Source organism: Sciurus vulgaris (genome assembly GCF_902686455.1).
Source record: "Sciurus vulgaris genome assembly, chromosome: 4".
Taxonomy (NCBI): domain Eukaryota; kingdom Metazoa; phylum Chordata; class Mammalia; order Rodentia; family Sciuridae; genus Sciurus; species Sciurus vulgaris.
The window spans coordinates 36761263-36784759 of NC_136464.1; the positions used below are offsets into that span (position 1 = coordinate 36761263).

General features: G+C 44.3%; 1 protein-coding gene across 2 annotated transcripts in view; it reads left to right on the plus strand.

Moving 5' to 3' along the window:
- MYOF (myoferlin) overlaps nucleotides 1–22846 on the plus strand; it is a 153789-nt gene extending 130943 nt beyond the window's left edge. For both annotated transcript variants that reach the window (XM_079137547.1, XM_079137548.1), the window contains 12 exons: nucleotides 374–465; nucleotides 3926–4096; nucleotides 4796–4944; nucleotides 6922–7061; nucleotides 9541–9629; nucleotides 9717–9812; nucleotides 12731–12872; nucleotides 15457–15556; nucleotides 17633–17823; nucleotides 20132–20241; nucleotides 20619–20766; nucleotides 22311–22846. In XM_079137547.1, coding sequence (XP_078993673.1) covers nucleotides 374–465; nucleotides 3926–4096; nucleotides 4796–4944; nucleotides 6922–7061; nucleotides 9541–9629; nucleotides 9717–9812; nucleotides 12731–12872; nucleotides 15457–15556; nucleotides 17633–17823; nucleotides 20132–20241; nucleotides 20619–20766; nucleotides 22311–22349 — 1467 coding nt within the window. In that variant the 3' untranslated portion in view covers nucleotides 22350–22846. The remainder of the gene's footprint in view (nucleotides 1–373; nucleotides 466–3925; nucleotides 4097–4795; nucleotides 4945–6921; nucleotides 7062–9540; nucleotides 9630–9716; nucleotides 9813–12730; nucleotides 12873–15456; nucleotides 15557–17632; nucleotides 17824–20131; nucleotides 20242–20618; nucleotides 20767–22310) is intronic.
- The last annotated feature ends 651 nt before the right edge of the window (nucleotides 22847–23497 follow it).

Here is a 23497-nt window from a genome sequence, read left to right on the forward strand (position 1 = left end):
GGGATAGATACTGTATCAAAACAATGAATTCAGGATTGTCCCCATGGGGATTTACCTAAGACTTGCAGGGGCTTAAGGCCCTCTGGTTGTCTTTCTCATTTTACAGATGTGACCTGGGACACATTTGCTCCAGTCACGGGGCCAGCAGGAACAGTCAGGATTCCCCCTCCCACATGGCTGCTCTGCAGGCCTGCTGGCTGCTTGCCACCCGAAGGGGAACATTGTTCAGAGTTTGTCCCAAGCACACGGGTGCCACAGAGGCCACCCTGTCATCAATTAGAAGTGGGTGTGGAAATAAGCTAAGTCTATCCCAGAATTTGACTTCCACTTCACCCTACAGTGACATAACATCTGGTCTGTCTTGTCCCTGCAGTGTGACCCTTACATAAAAATAACACTGGGTAAAAAAGTAATTGAAGACCGTGACCACTACATTCCCAACACTCTCAACCCAGTTTTTGGCAGGTAATGTACATTTTTAAACATTTTTTCTGTCATTCACTACTTTGTGGAATATTCACTGAGGATGTGATGTGTGCCTAGTCCTGATCTAGGCCCCGAAACTGTGGTCATGAATTAAATAAATACTCTAGTCAGGGAAGAAGGTTGAATAGGTAACTGCACAAATGGAAGAATTTCATAAAATTGGAAAGTGCTGTGAGGAAAGTAAGTCAGGAAATGTGCTTCCCTTAGAGATTTGCTTTGAGACCTTGGGAGGTGGAGGGACAGGGACAGCAGAAGGCCTAGGATTTGGATAAGCTTGTGCTTTCTGCACAAGAAGGAGAGGTATGTAGATTTAGCTGTAGTAAAATGCTACACTCACTTCCGGAATCCATTTTTTTTTTCTTTTTTGTGGTCCTGGAGATTGAACCCAGGGCCTTGTGCATGCAAAACAAGCACTCTACCAACTGAGCTACATCCCCAGTCCCGGGGCTTTCTTTTTTGGTCCCACCAATTTGATCCAGAGAATGTATTTTTGATTCTGTCTTCCAAACCGAGGAGGGGTGCAGAAAGTTATAGGGTTAAAATGTCCTGCTCCATTTGTCTTCTCTTTCTAGCGTGTCTTGAAATAGCATTATTTTCTTCATGGTGACAACCTAGGACTTGTTTCTGGACTGTTGAACTTCAAGCAATCAAATTGACGTAATCTCTAAGAGGACCTACAGTTCTCACTATGAATGGCTCCACATTTAATAACACCTAAAAAGCATACAGTGTGCAGGCACTATGCCCGGGCACTTAAGTAAAACAGCTCAAAAATCTCATAGATCTGAGGGTCTGTTAGTATCCTTGTTTCACAACAGAGGAAACTGAGGCTAGAGAGAATCTGTGCATTCCATACCCAGCAGCTAAGGGCAGAGGCAGGAGTCCAGCCCAGGTCGTGTGACCCCAGCACCTGAGCAGCTCTACCTTCTGCTGCTACCATCTGGATTTTAACCATGTCAAACTTATGAGTGGGGCAGAACAGGGACTAGCAGCCCAGCTCACAGGCGAGGAAAGGGGCTGCCAGAGCTCTGCTAATGAGCCCGTTCGTCACAGAGCCCAGGTGTAGATGGGCTTCCTGACCAAGCCCCAGACTTTTCTGGAGCCCTTGGCAGTGCTTTATATTTTTGGCAAAGTCATCATTTGTAGAAAAATGTTTTTTGTTTAAATATTTGTGAAAACAGTGTTATCTTCACAGAATCTTGCTGAGTAGAAGACTACTTAGTCTTTACCGTGTGTCCTGTATTTGTTGGTTTGTCCCTTTATGCATTCTCTCTCTCTGTCTCTCTCACGCATGTACACACACACACACACACACACACACACACACACACACACACTCGAGAGTCTGCCACTCAAAGTCTGTCAGGTTCGAACACACTCTTCTCACAGCCAGTAACATTCTGTGCGCACAAGGCCACACACTTAGTCCCCAGGCATGCACAAGCTCACGCATATACACACACACACATACACCGAGGCCACATGCTGGAGCCAGGCAGTGGAAGTAATCCTCTGGCATGACAATATGATCGTTTTCCTTTTCTTCCGCTGATCCAACCCCGAGGTCTAGACAGGAAAAGGCACGCAGGACAGGAAGGAGGGCCAGGGAAGTGGGGAGAGCCAGCTTTGAAGAGAGAAAGGCGGCCCTCATCTCAGAGGAGCCAAACACAAGCTTAATTAAGTGGCAGGAAAAGTCTTGCTCCGTCACCCTGGGAGGAAGTGATGCTGTCAGGGTCTGCTCCGCCAATGGCTGTCTGATGGTGCGCAGACTTCCCCTCATCCAGCAGGGTGGAGCCAAGGAGATGCTGGCTCTGCAGTCCCTGAGGTGGCTCTGGTCCGTGGTCTCAGACTTAGGAGGGGGCATTCTTCTCAGCAGAGACTACTGAGGACTCTGGGCAGGAAATCAGGAAGGAGTGACCTTTCCCATGTGCTTGGCCATCATTCCCCATATTCCTCTCAAATCATGTCATTCTCTAGGTTAAGTTCAATGGAATATAGTGTTTTTGGTAAGATATTGATTGATGTTCCAAGAAAAAAAGTATTCCTTTGTCAAACCAAGACACCTGGGTTAAAAATGTAATAACTACAGGGTTTTTTATTAGAGCCTGTAGTTTGCCCAAAGGAATTCCAAAAGAAGTGGTTCTCAACCTTATTTGATCAAACAATTATTTTTTCTCAAAAGACATGTATTACCTATCCTTTGGATTCCAGGATTGGAAATGTGAAGCCATGGGACATGAGTGGGTATGGTGCTTCATGTGTGACCATGATTCAAGTCCCTTTTCTCCTGTGGTCATCTGCTTCATGCAGGCCTCAGGGTAGCTACCACGGCCTAGAGAAGTCTCTCAGATTTACCTAGGAGACATCCTGGAAGTTCTTCCAGAGCCACATTGACACATATCCCTCTGCTCCGATGGATTAATATCCTTGACTCTTGGGGCAGGAACCAGTCCACACATCAGAGTGCATGCCACACAGGCAGGAGACACAGGGGGCAGAGAGGCCTTTCACAGTTTTTCCTTCAACAAAATGTACTGATCGCCTTCTGCAAACCCAGTACCTCTGTGGACAGTGCAAATTCAGAGGCCAAACCCTGCCCATTAGGAGCAGAGGTGTGTACGTTCGCATTCTCTGGACCACGTTGCTCCCTTGACACATAAAGTACTGTTGGTTATTTCTGCATCTCAGAACTGTGTGCATTTTGCAGATTCTATAGAAAAGACTTTAAAGACTTAAAGCAGGACCAGGGGGCCTTGGAGGGGGAGGGAGCCTTCCTGGCACCTGCGTGTTGCACTGTATTGATGAATTCCACCCACACCCCTCCCTCTGTTCTTGTAGAGTAGATCACGTATGTTCCATGGGGGAGGGATCTCCATTGAGGCAGAGGAAGGAACAGAGTAGGGGCACAGATAAAGGTCTGCAAGTTAGCATTCTGGTGCCTTCCTTGCTCATTTCCCTGCTGTGAGAGATGCTCTGGTGCCCTGACAAATAGGTATGAGCTAATAAAAAAGTTAATGATATTATGATACTTTATTGTTATTAACTAGGATATGATCCTGCCAAATGCTTTCTAAACATTTTTTCACTTGACCCTTATAACCATGCAGATGGTGTGTATTCTCACCATTTTACAGGTGAGAAAACTGAGTGCAGAGAGATTGCATAGGTGGCCTTGAGTCGCACAGCTAGCAAGCAGCAGAGCTGGCATTAGAAGATAGGCATTTAAGCTCATGCTCTTTTCCTGAGTGAGCATGTATTCTCTTATTGCTTTATTACTGTCATTTACTACTTTTCAAGTCTCCCACCCACCCTAGTTGTCCTGGTCTGTTGTTCTCCAACAGCCATAGCAACTGCCTGGAAATTCTTCGCATGGAGCCCTGGTTTGGGTGAGATGCCTGGATGAACTGTAACGATTCTGACCCTACATTTCTTTATTTAGAATGTATGAACTGAGCTGCTACTTACCTCAAGAAAAAGACCTGAAAATTTCTGTCTATGATTATGACACCTTTACCCGTGATGAAAAAGTAGGAGAAACGATCATTGATCTGGAGAACCGCTTCCTGTCCCGTTTTGGGTCCCACTGTGGCATTCCCGAGCAGTACTGTGTGTAAGTGACTCCTGTGGAGGCTTTGCCTCTCCACCTCGGTGCCTTTCTTCACTGGGCCACTGTCCCTTTCAGTAAGTTAAGTGCCATTTCTAATGATAAGATTATCTTAGGGAGAATCATGGCTACTGCATTTCCCAATTCACACTGTAGTCTGTGTAAGTTGGTGGCCACTGGAGAAGGGCAGTGCCCTTTGAGGGGTAGATGTGGCAGTGTTTGGAGAACCAGTCCCCCTGCCCCTCTGTGAGCCCCCTCTTGGCTGTCAGAGACTGAGGCTAACGATGTTTGAAGGCAGGAGTTCTCTGCCTTGTGGAAACAAGGATTCACTGCTCCCCTCCCCCAGATTGATCAATTTCGAGATGTCTCTCTTCCCCTGATGGCTATCCTGTGCCTTTCTAAGGATCTAATGAGACAGGACTCGCAATCTCTAGTTTATACATAATCTCAAACTCCTCATTTCCACAGTGGAGGGAACTGAGGACAAAAAATAATAATGATAAGTAAATAAAAATGATGGATTGGCTGAAGTCAAGATAACATGTGGATTTTAGGCTTTGAAATAGATTTCTAGGCAAAAGTCAAAGTGTACAGCACGTTCCCTGTTCCCATTATGCCTGGGGCCTAGAAGTACACGAGTAAGGTACATGCATGTGAGAACCTCGGGCCCTGCAGTCACTCCAGGACATATGATGTTATTCACAGTTCTGGAGTAAATACGTGGCGAGATCAATTGAAACCAATACAGTTGCTTCAAAATGTAGCCCGATTCAAAGGCTTCCCACCACCCATCCTTTCCGAAGATGGAAGCAGAATCAGATATGGAGGGAGAGAATACGGCTTGGATGAATTTGGTGAGTGCATAGCTGTGGGTTGTAAGCAAACTGTAATAACCTATTTCTGTTGCCGGGTTTGGGGAAGGGAGATGGAAAGAGAGAGAACCCTAAGTGTACTACATGAGACCCAGCACACATGAGTCATCTAACAGAAGCCACATTATAGTAGAGTTTTGCTGCCTTGTCAAGCATCAGCAGGGACAGTGTCCTGTCTGCCTTATGTTTCACTTGCCCTTTTCAGGTCACAGCCATTTAAGCTTTGAACACAAAGTTTTGGTAATTAACTAATGTCTATGTAATGCATAATTAGTTCAAAAATGCTCAGATGATAAGCCAAGAAGTTCTCTTCGTTTATTCCATCATTTATTCCATTCCTTCTCTAAGAAACCTCATGGATGCGGGAGATGGTTCAAGAGCCAGCTAAGTTCCATATGACTCATGTCCAAGTTTGTGATCTTTCTCTTTGTTATGCAGTAATTTTTAACACAGTTGAACCATCCTGACACATGAACAACTAGCCACTCCATGACTAAGACCGAAATAGTTTCATAGAGCCTAAGAGCTATGGTATGCTTCCATATTTTGTAAGGGGAAGGAAACTAGGTTTTGTCTTTCCAATTTGAAAAGGACTTAGTCAAGTGCAAAGATGATTAGATCTTTAAGAAATGTTGTTGCTGCTGTTAATGTGCGAACTTGCAAACACAGTTGAGAATAAAATGGGAAACATCATGGTCTGGTGGCTAAGGTTACCCCCAAATAATCAAATAGCTCCCCCCCAGAAAACTCTATCAGTAGAGGATTGTTCTGGTTACTATTGTTTACATACCAAATCACCCAAAAAGAACTTAGCAACTGAAAACATCCATTTTTGCTTTGCTCAGGTGAGTGGGTCAGGAACTGCTCAGTTGAGCAGTTCTCCCTGGAGGCCTCTCATGGGGCTGCATTCATCTGAAAGCTCAGCTGGTGGGCACTGGCCAAGATGGCTCACACAAATGGCTAGCAGAGGGTGCTGGCTCTCCCTGAACCTATGACTATAGCACCTAAACAGACTTTTCTAGCTGGGCAGTCTCCAGGACCAAGACTCCTTACATGATGGATGGGCTCCTCCAAAGTGTCTCAAGAGAGCCAGCAGGATCTTCATGGTCTTTTATGTCTTAGAAGTCACACAGCATCCTTTCTCCTTATATCAGTGTTTCAGTATGTCTCCAGATTCAAAGGGAAAGTACACAGAACCCACCTCTTTTTTTTTTTTTTTTTTTGCGGTGCTAGGGATTGAACCCAGCAAGGCAAGTACTCTACCAACTGAGCTATACCCCCAGCCCCAGAACCCACCTCTTGATGGGAGAAGTGTCCAAGAATTTGGGGATCATGTTCTTAGAATGCTGTAGTGATGTTAGCAGCTGTAACAATTGAACTCCCAAATTTCAGTGGCTTAACACATTAGAAGTTTAGTTCTCACTAATTCAAAATAGGCATTTTCACAGGTGTCATGAACTCAGGGTCCTTCTATCGTATAGCTCTGTCATTCTTCAGCACAGGCATCTAATGTTGCTGTCCCCCTCCATATCCAGAAGAGAAAGGCACAGAGAAGATATTTATGAGCCAGGTCCAGAGGCAATATACATGTCACTTCCACGCATGTTACATTCTAGTTGAATTCGATTGTGTGGCCACATCTGACTGCAAGGGAGGCTGGGAACCAGGCTGGCTATGAGCTTGTGCCACCAATGTAAATACAGACTGCTCTTGCCCATCCTGGATGTTTTGGTCCCTTTGTTACTTGACAGTCTACAAGTTGGTTGTGAGCCTGGGAGAGGTCGGGCCCCTGGTGGAGCATAGATAACTATTCACTATTCCTGCAAGTCAAAGGTGACACATTGGCGGTGTCTGTCCATTGTAGCAAAGTCTAGGGTGAAGTGCTGTGAGCAGCTCAGGGCATTCTGGCTGAACTGTCCCAAATGCCCATCTCTGTTTCAATGCCATTTTCCATTCCAGAAGCCAACAAAATCCTGCACCAGCACCTCGGGGCCCCTGAAGAGCGCCTTGCCCTTCACATCCTCAGGACTCAGGGGCTGGTCCCCGAGCACGTGGAAACAAGGACTTTGCACAGCACCTTCCAACCCAACATTTCCCAGGTGAAGGAGAAGATCCAGCATCCTAATGCAATGGCAATGGCTGACACATATTTACCTCTTGTATCATGATTGAATACTTACAGATACATGAGAAGCAGAAATGAAAGTCAAATTAGCTTTATCCCAAAGGGGAATATATTGTACAAATTTTCAGGGAACTCACTAAATGCCAGTGGAGAATATCTATGACTCAGAACAAACTTGAACCAGATTTTCCCTCTTGTCCCTCTTTATCTGAATCTATTAAATCTACTTTCTTGCTGAGATGACCTTCCTATGACTTTAAATATTACAGATAGTTCATGAGTGTTTTTGTGTTGTAGCCCCATCTATTTCAAATAGGAACTGTACAGGGACTAGTTGTCCCAACCTGGCCCAATTGTCCTTCAAAGGATCACTCAGCTGTAGCTAGGAGGACAGGTTCTGAGAAAGTGACTGAGCTACATCAGGCTTGGGGAGAAGTTTTCATTTGAGACTAAAGAGTCAGGGAATCCCAGGCACACCCTCCACCCCAATAAAAGAAAGAGCCAGGGAAGCAGACCCATAGTACCCCAGATGGCAGGTCACAGGGACCATGTGCATGGTGATGAGGGCAAGTCAGCTCCCAGAAGACAGGGAGCACCTTCCAGAGAAGCAAAGCAAGACTTGGTTGATGCCAAAAGAATCTAAGTGAAAAATTTTTATAATGAACATTTATAGGTCATTTCCACAGAGATTTGGATCAGTGAGTCTGGGTTAAGGCCAGGAATCTGAATTTTAACAAGTTCCATGATGGGTTCTGATGCAGGTGGCTAGGAGATCCCATTATAAGAAATATCAATCTACTGGATGCAAATATTGTTAAACCTACTGCAGGACTAAGGACAAGATCATCACTGAGGAGTGGGCACAATGGCTGGTCATTTAGAAGGTCATTTTATCCCTTGCCTCTTACTTTCATTTTGTGACACATTTTCATTTTTTCCATTTCTTATTTTTCTTCCTTCACCAAAGAGTCTATTCTTCCTCCTCTCTCCCCTCCTCCCCCTCACTTGTATAAAACATCTCAAGAAATGACAAAGTAAAGATGGAACTAGAGACCATTATGTTAAGCAAAATAAGTTGAACTCAGAAGGTCAAAGATGTGTGTTCTCTCTCATTTGTGGAAACTAGAGAGGAAAAAGGAGAAGGAAGGTGGGAGTGGATCTCATGAAAATCAAAGGGAGATCAAGAGAGGAAAGGGACCAAGGGGTGGAAGGCAGGGGGTGCGTATGGGAAGTGCTATTGACCTTATTATATTGATATATATTGTGCATGTACAAATAGATAACAAATCCCATCGTTATGTACAACTCTAATGTACCAATTTTAAAAATGTGGGGGGAATAAAAGAAGAAATGATAAAGTAAGGAAGATTTCTCCCTGGGATCCCCCAACCCACTGTCACTTCTGCCTCCAGCATTAGACACAGACTGGCTAGGTCTTACAAGACACCTGGATGCCTTATGTTCTGCAGCATGTCTGATATATTGTAAAGCCCTGAGCCCTATACCTTAGTTGGAAGAGAATCAGGCTCATAGTAAAATATATTTCCTTTCAAGAGCTCCAGTTAATTCATTTTGATCACGATACATTAGGAAGTCAATCGAGTGGTTTCCTTGGAAACCTTTTTGAAGACCAGTCTGTTTTTTTCTGAAGGCAGAGTCTACAGAACATCCAAAATACTTTGGAGACTATAAATTGGTTTGTATGGTTGATATAGTTTTTAATGGCATTCCTAGCCTTCTGGAAGAAATTCCAGTCGGATGAATAGGTCCAGTCTCCAGTAGTCAGAGTTGAGTGGGGTCTCACCAAGATGGCAGCACAAGTATCAGAATGGGCCTTCACTCTCCCTCCCTGTGTGCCTCAAGTGGTGGCTTTGATGAGCTGATGGCTGGGAACCCCCACCTTTGGGGAAATGTAACATTCTTTTCATTGCTTAAGTCCCACCTTTGAAAGAACCTTGTTGTAAAAATTTTTGTTTACATTTATATTACTATAATTTTGTATCTTGAGGTAAGTGGAGAATCCCTTGAGTATCACAAAACAGACTAATAACAAGTAGGTATGTGGCGATGAAGAGAGTGGCAGCCCAAGAATTGTGAGAGGGCGAAGGACCCAGCTTTACCTTGTTGCGAGAAGGGGTGTGTGGGTGTGCTTTAGTGAGTGCGGGGTTGGGTAAGTGATGGGAAGTCCCTCATATTACTACCAGGAAAAACTCGAATTTTGATACAAATGAGCTTGTGCAGCCATCAGAGCCCCCTGGTGAGAAAGGAAAGTGGCTGGCCTCAATGACAATGCAGATAGAAAATTAATTTTGGCTGGCTCTCCTCCACTTATTGCTGTCCATCTGGACTGAGAGGTTAGCAAGCTTAAAGCACTAGTTTCATTTAAGAAATATGATAGATGATTGTGGTTCGACCACTCATAACTTCAGTCTTTTCATTTTTTAATGCTTTAGGGCAAACTTCAGATGTGGGTGGATGTTTTCCCCAAAAGTTTGGGGCCACCAGGCCCCCCTTTCAACATCACGCCACGAAAAGCCAAGAAGTAAGTAATCTGGAGACCCTGCTGCCCGGGAATGGGGATTTAGTCTAGGACCAGAAGAAAAGTAATTGGAAAATGTACTCCTTTCAGATACTACCTGCGTGTGATCATCTGGAACACCAAGGACGTTATCTTGGATGAGAAAAGCATCACCGGAGAGGAAATGAGTGACATCTATGTCAAAGGGTGAGGTAGCATGCAGGAGGAGCCTTGGAACAAAACGGATATTCTGGGGCTGGGGTTGTGGCTTAATGGTAGAGCACTTGCCTAGCGTGTGTGAGGTACTGGGTTCGAGTCTCAGCACCACATATAAATAAATAAATAAAATAACCTTCCATCAACATCTAAAAAAAATTAAAAAAAAAAAAAAGATGTCCTCCTTCATTAGTTGCCATTGCTTAGATGCCCACTCTAGGATTCTTGCCTACCTAAAGCTGTTTTATCTTATTAATATGATCTGCTTAGGAAACTTCAGGAAAACAGGTGGGAGAAGGAGCAGAAAGAAAAGATAAAATTATAAGGGCCTAGTTTATGAGCAAGAATAGCTAATGACTCATTTCATTTCTTTTTCAACAAAGTAGATTTTCTTCAGTTTGTTAAGCAAATTTGTTATTTCTGAGACTTTTTAGTCCTCTTTGATACTTTGGATAACTAGCCTCAGAACATAAGTAAAGCTTCCTTATGCCTTGATTAGAGATGTTGAGTGCAATACAACATAGTGATTAAGAAGCCAGACTTTGGAGTCAAACTACCTAGTTGAAATCCAGGCACTTTCCCTGCTAGCTGGGGAAGCTCATAAACTCACTGTCCCTCATCCATAGAATGGAGATAATGGTAATACCTACCTCCTTGGAATATCCAGAAGAGTCAATTACTCAAAGCATTCAGGATGGTGTCTGGCAGATGGTATGCACTATGTGGGTGTTAGCTAGTTATTGCTATTATTCCTCATGGACTGAGTTTGGTTCTTTGCTATGTAAAAGATAAGACTTGTTGAAAAGTAATGTATTCATGAAGTGAGAACAAAGTTCCAATTATGATCCCAAATGACCTTCAATCAAAACTTAAAGACATGATTATTATTATTTAGGTTCAGTGTAAACAGGGAATGTTTCATCAAGTTCTTCATTATTCTTTCTCATTTCAGGATCTCATTACCATTCCCCAAGGAAAACTAATCCCAGCTAATTATATATATGCAAATTTCTTTGACTATCATAAGCATTAATTTTTTTTTTTCAAATCAAGGAAACAAATTCAAGTAATATTGGATTGAGGAGAAATTCCTCTAATCAAAGAATAAAGCTCAACTCAAAGTACCACGTAAAATTTGGAATTAATATCTAAATGCTAGGGCCAGGAGTATAGCTCAGTGGTAAAGCACTTGCCTAGCATGCTCAAGGCCTTGTTTGATCCTTAGCACTGGAGAAAGGGGAGGGGAAAAATGAATCTAAATGCATATGTAAAAAGATGACCCATGCATAAATGCCATGCCTAACACTACATATATATGGGTGTTGTATGCAAAGCTATAATACATACACCCGGATACATACAACTAGAGTATTTGCTTAAGTTTTCTTAAAATTAAATGTGAAAAGCTTTACCAAAAAAGAGAGGAGGCACTGCCAGGGTGACCAATCTGGGAAGGTATGATGGTGACACTTTAGGGATGGGTAAGGAGGTGAAGCCTCAAGGTCATAGCCAAGAGAATGTGACCTCTCTTCAGTGAGTTAGTTGAAAAGTTACCAGTCAAAAGGAATCTTTCAACTCACTTATCTAGTCAGTGAACTAACTAGCAAAAAGGAAAAATATTGTAGATGATGGATATTAATATCACTGCTAATAATAGGACTTATTGTTAGAACACGACATTATAGTCCCCAGGGTCCTTGGAGGAATAGTAACAGGGTGGACTTGGACTGACCTGGGAGTATTACTTATTTCCATCAGTTACTGGCTACAGGAATTTGTAAAAGTTAAATTCTCTCCAAGGTTCTGTTTTCTTATCTGTAAAAATGGAGACGGTTGCACAGTTGTTGAGAATAATAAAATAACACATGCTAAGTACCCAGTTCATAAGTGGTGATCCTAAATCTGAATTAAGGATTTCCCCCTTCCCACTCTGCCCCTCCAAGCCATGATTTCTCCTGTCCTCACGTTGACCATGTGCAGAGAGCACAGATAGGAGAGGAGGCTCAGAGAACACCACAGCCAGGCCCACCTCCTACCAGGCCTGGGCAAGCTTCAGTACCTTTAAAAGCTCCCTGGTGATTCTGATGCATTTCTAATGCACAGTGTTGAGAGGCACACATGCATTCTACCATTTGGCCTGTCTAAATCCCAATGTCACCACCTGGTTCCAAACCAGGAGTCTTCCCAGTAGCAGACAGATGTGACAACAACTTCCTTCTGGTCTCATTCATTCATTCATCAGGTATTTGTTTAATGTCTACTATGTGCCAAGCGCAAGCAAAAAGAAACATTTCAAATGTTAGAAGTGAAGACATGAAGTTGTTACCGAAAAGAAAGCTCATAGATAAGCATGTGGAAATAACAGCTTACATCTTCATTGCTAGTGTCATTAATAAGATCATAGTGAATTTAAGAACAATAAAAAAGGAAGCTGCAAGATTACTTGATTTGTACCTTTTTTCTTTTGGTTTGCTTAAGTAAGATATGGGAAAGGAAATGCTAACATTTTGAGCTAACTCATATTCACTGAGCTTTTCAGCAGTGATGACAGATGCTAATGAGTCATAGTTGTGAAGACAAAAATCATAGCCAGCAAGCTTCAGTGTACCCGAAATAGAAGCCACGTTGTTGATATTTTCCAGAAAACTTCACCTTAGCCCTGTTAACTGAAGTCTAAAGGGTTTCCTGCTTTGGCTTTAGAGGAATTATATTTTATTTGGCTCCAACCTGTGTTGGATGCAATAGAGCCTCCCCTTCATAAATCACCCCCAGCTCTGTAGATAACTGGAACCTGACCAAGAAAAGTGCATTAATTCTCCTGCTCTTCACGCCCCTAATCACTGCACAATTTTGCAGCTAGATTACTTGTCAGTCACCTCAAGCTAAGTCTGTTTGCCTCTGCTTTTCAGTTGGATTCCTGGCAGTGAAGAAAACAAACAGAAAACAGATGTCCATTACCGGTCCTTGGATGGTGAAGGGAATTTTAACTGGAGATTTGTGTTCCCATTTGACTACCTCCCCGCTGAACAACTCTGTATTGTTGCTAAAAAAGTAAGCTCTGAAATGTGCCGATGGGACGTGGATTCACAGGTCTTCCTTAGCTCAGAAATTCAGGGAAGGTCTGAGCTGCTCAGGACTTTGAAGGTCACTGAGTCTAGCTCCCTGTTGGTACGGATGGGGAATCTGAGACCCACAGAGGTGTAGCTACTTGCCCTTGCCCAAGGTCACACAGTGACAGGTAATTGGGAAGTATATGGGAATTTAACTGGAAGTTTGTGTTCCTATTTGACTACCCACCTACTAAACAATTTTCTACACCCCTAACATATTTTATAGGGCAAAAGATATAGGATAGAAAAAAAAGGGTCTTTTATCAGAACACACAACAACCCACGTGTGCTTTTTATGTCATGGGGAAACGGATTCTTCCCCATGACAAGCAGAATCAAGCAGAGGCCAAATATTAAATGCCCCTTTTAATCCCCCTTATTGAGCCCAGCATCTGCCTCAACTCCTTCAGAAGTACTTCCGGGAGGGTTCAGGGTCCTCGTGGCCTTAATTAGCAAGAATTTCAGTTACAGGACTCAAACTAGCTTAGACCAAAAAAGTGATTTATTGGTTCACATTCCTAAAAAGTCCAGTGTTGGCTGGCTTTAGGAACATCTGTATCCCACGTAGAAGTGAAGTCTTTAGAAATTGGTCCCATGCTCCCTGCCCTCTGCTCTGCCTTCCCCCGTGGGCCTCACTTCCAGGCAGGCTTTTGCCTGGTAGAGACAAGAGGACAGCCAGCAGCCCCAGCTCACATCCTGTCCTTTCAGAAAACCTCAGCAGAAAGAGAAGAGAGTCCCAAAGCACCAGCCAGAGTTCTGGAACTGGGCACCAGTATCTCTGCCTGAGCCTGTGCGCCCTTGTGATTCATTGTTCTGATTGGCCAAGCTCAAAGTTAGCAATGGAGTCAGTGTCCTCTAGATTGAATCGATTGAGGAAGGAGGTGCTTTCATCCAAAAATGGGCCTGAAAGCTGAGCGGACAATAGCAGATGTCTTTTATAGGTCCCCTGTTCCATTCCCACCTCCTACATCCCATGGCACCACACCCTGTCAAAATATACCTGCCAGGCTGAGGATGCAGCGCAGTGGTAAAGCACTGGCCTAGGACACATGAGGCCCTGGGTTCAATCCGCAGCACCACAAACACCAAAAACCTGCCCTCTGCTGTGACCCATTGGGTCAGGCTCTACATGGTGCTGATCCTACTCAATGCCATAGTGAGCACCTTCTGTGTACCAGGTGGGATGGATATCTTCAAAGGGGACTTTCTAGAGGCACAAAGGCTTAATATGATATCAGAATGGTATACACTTTCAGAGGATGAGACAGAATGGCACCGGGCAGGGGACGTCAGGGTTAGGCAGTGCCCTTAGGTCAAGTTGATTTTCCTATTTGCCCACATCTAGAGCTGGACCTCCCATCCCCCGAGTGATACTTGGATCATGACCCCAAAGGACGATCAGGAGGATTGTAGGACAGTAGCGGAATGGGTTTCCCAGCCCCTCAGAGTCAGGCCCTCTGAGCCCTGCAAGGGAGAACATTCCAGGAATATAAAAAACAAGATACAACCCAATGATCTTCATTCAAATTCCCTAAACACTGGGTGTATTCCTGTCTACCAGGACCAGAGGAGCTTAGTCATAACTGGGCTGTGGAGATGTTCCTCTTGGTTAGTATTGTCTGAGCAGAGGCAAGGAAGAGAGGTGAGAGCTTGAAGACCCTTCCCTAGTCCCCGCCTCTGCTACTTCTAGTGTGAGAGAGCTGAAGATCTTGGGTGACCACAAGCATGTAAAAGTCAGAAATATTTTTCAAAACCCAAAAAATGTTAGGACTGTGTGTGTGTGTGTGTGTGTGTTTTATTGGGGATTGAACATAGGAGTACTTTACCACTGAGCTATATCTCCATCCCTTTTTATTTTATATTTTGAGGCAGGGTATCTCTAAGTTGCTTAGGGTCTCACTAAGTTCAAGGCTGGCCTTGAACTTGCAATCCTCCTGTCTCAGCCTCCCAAATAGCTGGGATTACAGGTGTGTGCCACTGCACCCTGCTTAGAATATTTTAAATCTGCACTGATAAGAGAGTGGAATCTGGGCCCCAGTCTTCATTGTGTGTTAATTGAGCGTACATCCTGACATCAGGTGTAGGGTGGGTGGAAGTGTGCTGTGCAGAGGTAACACCCTCTAGGTGCTGCTGTGAGCTGGCCTAGAACATCTGACCTTAGGAGGATAAGCTGAGCAGGCAGAAGTGGACTTCAGGAGGGAGATCAATCTCTTCCCACCCCTCAGGGCAGTGCAGCAGTAGGAAGTCACACTGATCAATCGGAACATGGCAGGTGACCTGCTTTAGGAATTGGCCGGGGGGGTCACCCAGTTGGTGGCCTTGAGACTTCCTGGGGAGGCTGACAGGGGGAGGGAGGCCCATACACATGGAGTGAAAGAATGGGGCCAAAGGGAGGGGGTGTCCTAGGGAGTGGAAGAGAGATAAAGGCCCCATACTTTATTGCTGCTTCCAGGGGCCAAAGGTGGGGGCTTCAGAGCTCACTGATCACTGTCATTCAGGTTTGTCCATGTCTTTTGTCATTTTAGGAGCATTTCTGGAGTATTGACCAAACAGAGTTTAGAGTTCCACCCCGGCTGATCATTCAGATATGGGACAATGACAAGTTTTCACTGGATGACTACTTGGGTATGGCTTACCTACACTTGAATGATTGTAAGAAACCTGGCATTAGTGAAATCAATTAAAACTTAGAAGTAATTGCTTAAATCTCTAATACAGGCCAATAATGGGAGAGGGGCAAGGGGCCTGCCCACTGCCTGAATGTCCTCTGAGCAGTGGGACCTAATGGTGAACGTCACCCTTTCCACCAGCCATGCCCACTCTCAAGGGCTATCGTGGAGGGACTCACACCAGCTCCTACGTCCGTCCCTGGAAAGAATCTAGTCTGTTTGCTGGGGGATGCCACCATCTCACCTCCCCACCCAGCTCCACTGACCCCCCCAGCATTGCTTTGCCCTAGGCCATCCTCCTCTGCTGCTGAGGCAGGAGTCACAGGCCCCACCTAGCGCTCTCCCTGCTTGGCTCTTTCTTCCTCCCACCCTTTAAACACAGCCTTCCCTGAAGTTGCCCAGGCTCTTCTCCAGCCACCCTCCCCACTCTGGTGATTTTTGCATTCTCACCTTAGTTGAAGGTAAAGTTTCATCCTTCAGTTTTCAGCAGATTATGGCTCCTATACCAGGATGTGTAGCCTGGCCTGTCTTAGCCACGCATACAGTCCTAAGAAACTATCACGACTATTAGTCCCAGTACATCTTTCACCTTGTATCTGTCACCTAAAATGTATCATAACTGCAATCAAACTCAGTATTTCTTCCCCGACCTCAGACCTGCTCTCCCTAGGAAATGAGTTCACTGCAGGGCCCCTCCCTTTCCCAGCCACCCAAACGAAAGTACCCAAGTCCTTTGTGGCTCCTCTTCTCTTTGCCCCAGGCCCTGGCAGCCACTCGGCCCTCATGATGTAGTCCACCTTATCATACACAGTTATTTTTTTTTCTTTCTGTTTGCTCTTCCACTTGCCAGTTCAGAGCTCATTTTCTCTTAGCTGACCACTGCAGTAGCCCCTGACCAGCCTCCCTCCTTCCATCTCACTCCCAGGGGATCTTCCAGGCAGAGGAAGTGTCCACCAATGGCTATATCTTATTCTTCCCTTGACACCTCACAGCACCCCCAAAATTGTTTTAACTTCTTGCTTAATTAAGAGTAGAACAAACAAATGAGTATGGTTATAAAAGCATATGGGTGGAACATTCCAGAATAATAGAGGATTTCTTCTTGGAGTTTAAATGAAGTAGTTCAATGACAAGGGGAATGACTATTTTGAAATGGATAGTGAGCCAGTTACCTTAAGCAGAGACTGACAAAAGCAGGCATAGGCTCAGAAGAAGCCGAATGAGGTAAACTGGGCTTAGGGATCCACGATTTGAAGGACAGTCTGAGTCTGACAGTTTAAAGAGAATCTACCACAACCTCCCTATTGCCACCTCTCCTGACCAGACTCTTCAGACTCTTCTTTCTATTAGTGTGGAGTTGACCCCATATCACAGACTCCATTTTTTTTTTAAGGAAAGGACTCCCGGGAGTTCCCAAACCCAAAACATACTTTTCACCTCCTGCAACAGTGGTATGAAAGAGTTAATGCCGCCCCATCACAGAAGAGGTGTGCTTCTCCAGACGCCCCAACCCTGGCCAGGATTCTCAGTTCCTGGTGAGGATTTTCTGTTGAGTTATGTTCCTGCAAGCTCCCATTTCTGAGAAACTTGAACTTGAGTGTTCCATGGAGCTTCCCGTGTTCCGAGCACTTACTGTCTTTACCCAAAGCCAAATGACGTCTCGGTTTAGGGCAGCTCAGAATGAAAATGAGTAAATTTCAAATACAAGGGCCCTGAGTTCAGTGGAAATCTTGTCTATTGATGTTTAATTGCTTTGAATTTATAGAATCACTCTGTCTATGCTCATGTCTTTGAGAAAGAAAACATGTAGTCCTCTGCGAGAGGCTGAGCCGTGGACAGTTATTTCTTCTGCCATTTTCCAATCCTATCTGGAAAGAATTTAAAAGTCTCTCGCTGTCTCTTTCTCTAACTCACCCATCACCTGTTCAAAATCACTGTCTGCTTCTCCTCTGACAAGAACATTCTGTTCACTTGTGAACAACGGCCGATCCGCTTGAAGCTCATTTGGACTTCCCGTTGTTTCTTTGGCCAGGTTTCCTGGAACTTGATTTGCATCACACGATCGTTCCAGCAAAATCTTCGGAGAAATGCAATTTGGACATGATTCCAGACCTCAAGACCATGAACCCCCTTAAAGCTAAGACTGCCTCACTCTTTGAACAGAAGTCCATGAGAGGATGGTGGCCATGCTACGCAGATAAAGATGGCTCCCGGGTGATGGCTGTAGGTATTTCCTGGTTGGGAATGTTTATTCCTTTATCATTTAGGTCTTGCCCTTTTTCAGTAGATGTCCTCCAGGTAAGATAGGGTGTTAAATTAGTTAAAATGCTTGTACCTGGGATTATAAGAAAAGGTGGGAGACCCTGTGAGTATGTGTGACAGGGGAAGATGAAGAGGTTGAAATGATCCACACGGGAGGCGTCTAAGGGGTCGCACTCTATTTCCTTGGGACACTTCTTCACCGGGGAAGGTTAATTTATGCTGAGCTTCCATGACTACTCAGTACAGAAAAAGTCTTTGAATTTGAGCTCTCATCAGGAAAAAAAAAAAAAAAAAAAAAGTTTGAAAAAGCAGGGAGTACTGAACAAGAAGGTCATAACTCATAAGCATGCTTGGGGAATGCAAGATATATTCTGAGCCAGGCACAGTGGCACACGCCTATAATCTCAACTACTTAGGGAGGCTGAAGCAGGTAAATCATGAGTTCAAGGACAGTTTGGGCCACTCAGCATGACTCTGTCTCAAGAATTTAAGAAAATCAAAAGAACTAGGAATGTAACTTAGTGGTAGAAAGCCCTCAGGATTCAATCCTCAGTAAAACACATACACACACACACACACACACACACACACACACACACACACACACACGACATAGAAGCAGTAGGGCAAGATATCATGCTGTGTCACAGAAGATTAATTCATTCATTGTATCTAATATTTGTGATCATTAATTATGAACCAGGTAACATGCTAAGTGCCTTCATCATAATTTCATGTTTAAAAACAATTTTGATGTATAGTTTTCACAAAATAAAGTGCACTCATTCAGAGTACATAATTCAGTGAGTTTGGGCACAGGTATGCATGCACCCATGAAACCACCACCATCACCAAGAGCCAGAACCTTCCCGTCACCCCAAAATTTTCCTGTGTCCTCCATAGTCCATTGCTCCCTCCAGGAAGCCACTGATCTGCTTTCCGTCAGAGTGGATTAGTTTGCATATAGTCTTATTGAATTCTCTTGACAACCCTGTGAAGTAAGCTTTATCTCCATTTTATGGATTCAAACACAAGCGTGGCAAGCTGAAGGTGCTGAAGTTGGGCCCCCACCTTCTCCTGGCCTGTACACAGAGCAGCCATCTGAGCTGCTCTGCCCAAGTGGGTGTCAGGGCCAGCACTTCTCAAGTTCTGGGGAAACTGCCGGATTTTCCTCGGTCCTAGAAAGTCTGTTATAATCGTAGTTAAGACAGGGTATATGGCTGGAATTGTGGCTCAGTGGTAGAGCGTTTGCCTAGCATGTGTGAGGCCCTGGTTCAATTCTCAGCACTGCATATAAATAAATGAATAAAATAAAGGTCCATCAACAATTAAAAAATATATATAGGTAAAATTTTTTAAAGGGTATAGAATGGGCATATTTTTAGTTGGGCACGGTGGTGCAGGACTGTAATCCCAGCAGCTTGAGAGGCTAAGGCAGGAGGATTGCAAGTTCAAAGCCAGCCTCAGTAACAGCAAGGTGCTAAGCAACTCAGTGAGACCCTGTCTCTAAGTAAAATGCAAACTAGGGCTGGGGATGTGGCTCAGCGGTGGAGTGCCCCTGAGTTCAATCCCCAGCACCACCACCCCCACCACCCCCAGCAAAAGAAAGTGGGCATGTTTCTAGACTTCTTTCAGCCTCAAGGTCCTCCTGAGGACCATGATGGTACCTTTTGAGGTTCTCGTGATTCTATCCATATAGAAGGCTTAGTTGGTGCCTGGGCATCACTCAGGAACCAACCTGTGACCAGGAAGGCAGCATTCATTCCTTCACCCATTCATTGATTGATTCAGCTAATGTACATCGAGTACCTGCTAAGTTCCAGCATTACTGCACACAGCGGGTGTATAATGGCAAGCATGGAGAGACAGGGCCCTGGTCTCTTGGAGCCTGCGGTTAATATTCACTCACTACATGTTAACCATTGTTTTTAGCATTGCCAGGTTAGTCTGGGTCCATGCAAAGTTACAAAGGAAGGTGTGTGTGGGACCACGAGGAGATTGATGTGAGAATGTCATAATGACAGCGATATGCAGCACAAGAAGTAGGAAGGAGAGAGAGCAATTCATTCTGTCTGTTTCCCACATGGGGTCAGTTCAGAAACACGCATGGAAGAGGAAATGTGAAGAACTCTCTTGAGGAAAATTTAAAGCAATCTAAGGATTGTTTTACAAGAATAAAAATCGTTGCTTGGGGAATACTCCTTGGGTTGAAATAAAAATATTTGTGAAACGTGATGTCATGTGTTTAACCTGTTCTGCTTTACTGAAGGGGAAAGTCGAGATGACATTGGAGGTCCTCAACGAGAAGGAGGCCGACGAGAGGCCAGCCGGGAAAGGGCGGGATGAACCCAACATGAACCCCAAGCTGGACCCACCCAAGTGAGAGGCCCTCTTTGTTCTCCTCATCTGATCCCCAAACACCTGCAGTTTGAAAGCCCCCCTTCCAGTTGGCTTAATGGAATGGATTAGCTGCTGTCCTAATTCTGTACTTGAAAGAGGGCCTTGGTGTGGGGGTGCAGAGAGGTGGGCAGTCTGGCTTCATTTTAACGGTTTTCTTTCCCCACAACCAAAGCTCAGTGTCCTCAGCATCTTAGGAGGCTGTAAAGGGTCCCTGAGCCTTTCTTAGTCAGCTACAGAGAATAGCCTCTTTTCATGACTTTATAAATGTCACGAGTTAGTCCTGAAACTGTATTGTGCTCTCAGACAAATCTGTCTCTCCCAAATTGGGTAGATAATACCTTATTTCTGCATTTCAGCCGACCCGAGACCTCCTTCCTCTGGTTCACAAACCCTTGCAAGACCATGCGGTTCATCGTGTGGCGCCGGTTTAAGTGGGTCATTATCGGCCTGCTCATCCTGCTCATCCTGCTGCTCTTCCTGGCTGTGCTCCTGTACTCCTTGCCGGTAGGAGGCCGGGACCTCTTGTCTTGGCTCTATGTGGGTGTGAACTGTGCCTGGGCATCTAGCTTGGTGTCTGCCTGGATCGCTGCTCTCGAGAACGGTCCACTTAGCCGTTCTAGTGTTGCAACGCTTCTGCTTTTGGAAAGTCTAAAGTAATGTGTCCAGTGATTAGAACTGCATTCTCAGGGCTTCACAAATTACAGGTGAAACTTTGTGGTCTGGGGACAAAACAAAAGCATCAACTGAGAATTTGAGGACAAAGCACTCCAGACTTCATTATGTTTGTCTGGACCATAAGTTATCATTCCAAACCATCCTGCACCCTAACTCCTTGTCCTGGCATTCAAGGATCCCCAGTCTGGACTTGTTAAGGTCCCTACAAACCCCATACTCTACCCAACTGCATAATTGGCCCCAAACACTTACTGCTCTTACCTATCTGGATCCCTTTGCCCATGGTTTGTCTATCAACATCTCATGCTCTAAAGCCCATGTCACATATAACCTCTCCTTAGAGCTCCCTGAATTACCCTAGTAGTACATGTTAGTCCAAATGGAAGATTTGACCATGTGCATAGTTGTTGCACCTTCTCTCCTCCATTCATGGAATTTATTGAGCAGCTACTATGGGCTAGGAGTTAGGATGTAGATGTGACCAAGCCATGATTTCTGCCCATGAATACTCCATAGCCTGGGATCAACCAGGCATATGACCAAGTATATTCTGTGGGAGGCAAGTGTTATTGAGCGAATAGCTACAGGAGCCCATTACTGAGGATGTTTTCATCGGGGGGAGGAGGGTGGTATTTTAAACCCAGTTTGGTGAGTGACGAAGAAATGGTCCAGGCAGAGGAAACCGTGGGCAGAAGCAAGGTGAGTGGCAGTGACAGCCAAGCAGACAGTCAAAAACTCTTACTCCAGTTCATATTAACAATACTACACATGATTTTGTGTTTACATAGCCCTACAGGCACGGTAGCAGTTTTGGTGGTTTCAGTGTTGGGGATCAAAGCCGGGGCCCTGCACGTGCCAGGCAGTCGCTCTACCCTGAGCTGTGCTCTAGTCCGATAGCAGCTTTACCTCTTCATTGCCCCCTTTCAATACTTCCATTTTCCAGTTGTAGAAAGTCCAATCCATCTTGACCATTTAAAAAACTTTTCCTGATTTATATTCTATGGATGTAACCAGTGGTTCTCAAGAGGGACGGGGAATAGAGTGTTGTCCCCTAGAGGACATTTGGCAAGCTCTGGAAACACTTTGGTTGTCACAACTGGGGGAGGGGCGGGGCGGGATTTTCCAGCATTCAGGATGCAGAGGCCCGGGATGCTGCTGAACATCTTGCAGTGCACAGTAGGCCCCACTACAAAGAGCCATCTGGTCCTGACTGTGAATAGTGCCAGGACTGGGAGATCTCAACTTAAATGTGTTTTTAAAATTTATTTAATATTATATATAATATACATTACATATGATATGTTAATATATATTAATTATATTATGCATATATATAATCTCTCTTTTATGTGCTGTTTCTGTTTCCTTTTCAGAACTATTTATCAATGAAAATCGTGAAGCCGAATGTTTAATAAAAATGAAGACAACTTCTCAAGAGCCATCCAGCAACGAGGGAATCCTGTCCCTGTGGACCAAATCTGCATGTGATTTGGTTCTTGTCAGAGGCTCCAGCCCAGCCGTGTGCTACACTACTTGACCACACTAAATCCTGGAAAGTCAGGCCAGCAAACAACACTTTTACCTTGTTACCTTTTGAGATATTAAAAGTTATATTTTCTAAAGTTTTGACCATATTTTTCAGAGTATTTTTCAAGGTGGCTGGTTCCATTTTCTGTGTCCTCCATTCCGTGATTCAAGTTTTGAAAATTGCTGGAATGGAATTTGGAAATTTCCGTATCCTGACATCCTATTCTTCATATCTGTAATCAAGAAAAAAGACTGTGCATTATGTAAGCAGCTAGCATATATAATTCTTATACCACAACCACTAGTAAGATATTTTGTATGGATAAACATCATGAGACTCTTCGATCTCTGTGATGAATCAAATAAAACTATTTTACACATAGCGGTTTGTTCTATCTGTGGACTAAGTCGGGAAGGAGGCAATTTCTAGCGCAGTGGTCTCAGTGGACTGAATGCCACTTGACCATAAAGCTTAGTAAAGTGTGCTGCCAAATTTTGGCCAGTGGGTTCCAACTGAGGCTAAAATCTAATATTATAAAATCTAATGCTTATTAAAGGTTCTTAATCAGTGCATGGCATTGTAAGTGCTTTATGCACATTAATTCAATTGGATCTTCAAGGTAATCCTGCAAACTTAGGTAACATTATTAAACCCACCTTATGGTTTTTAAAAAAAATGAAGCACAAAGTAACTTGCTCAAGGTCGTATCACAAAGCCCACTACGAAACCGGTAAGTGATAAAGCTGGGATTTGAATCCAGGTACTCTGGATTCTTCTTCTCAACATTCTTAACCATAAGACTGCATCCCCAGAGGGAGGTTAAGAGAAAAAGAACTGAGGTGATCAAATAATGAGTGACAGGAGCAGCACAATGTGACTCCATGCAAACACCAAAGTCAGCCAGCATGCTTAGGAGAACATTGCTTGTTAACATATCAAGAGACCACGGTGAGATCAGAAAATGGTTCCATTTAAATAGCACCTAAGACTGAGGGGAATAAGAAATGGTGCGATAATGGTGATGCTTTTAGA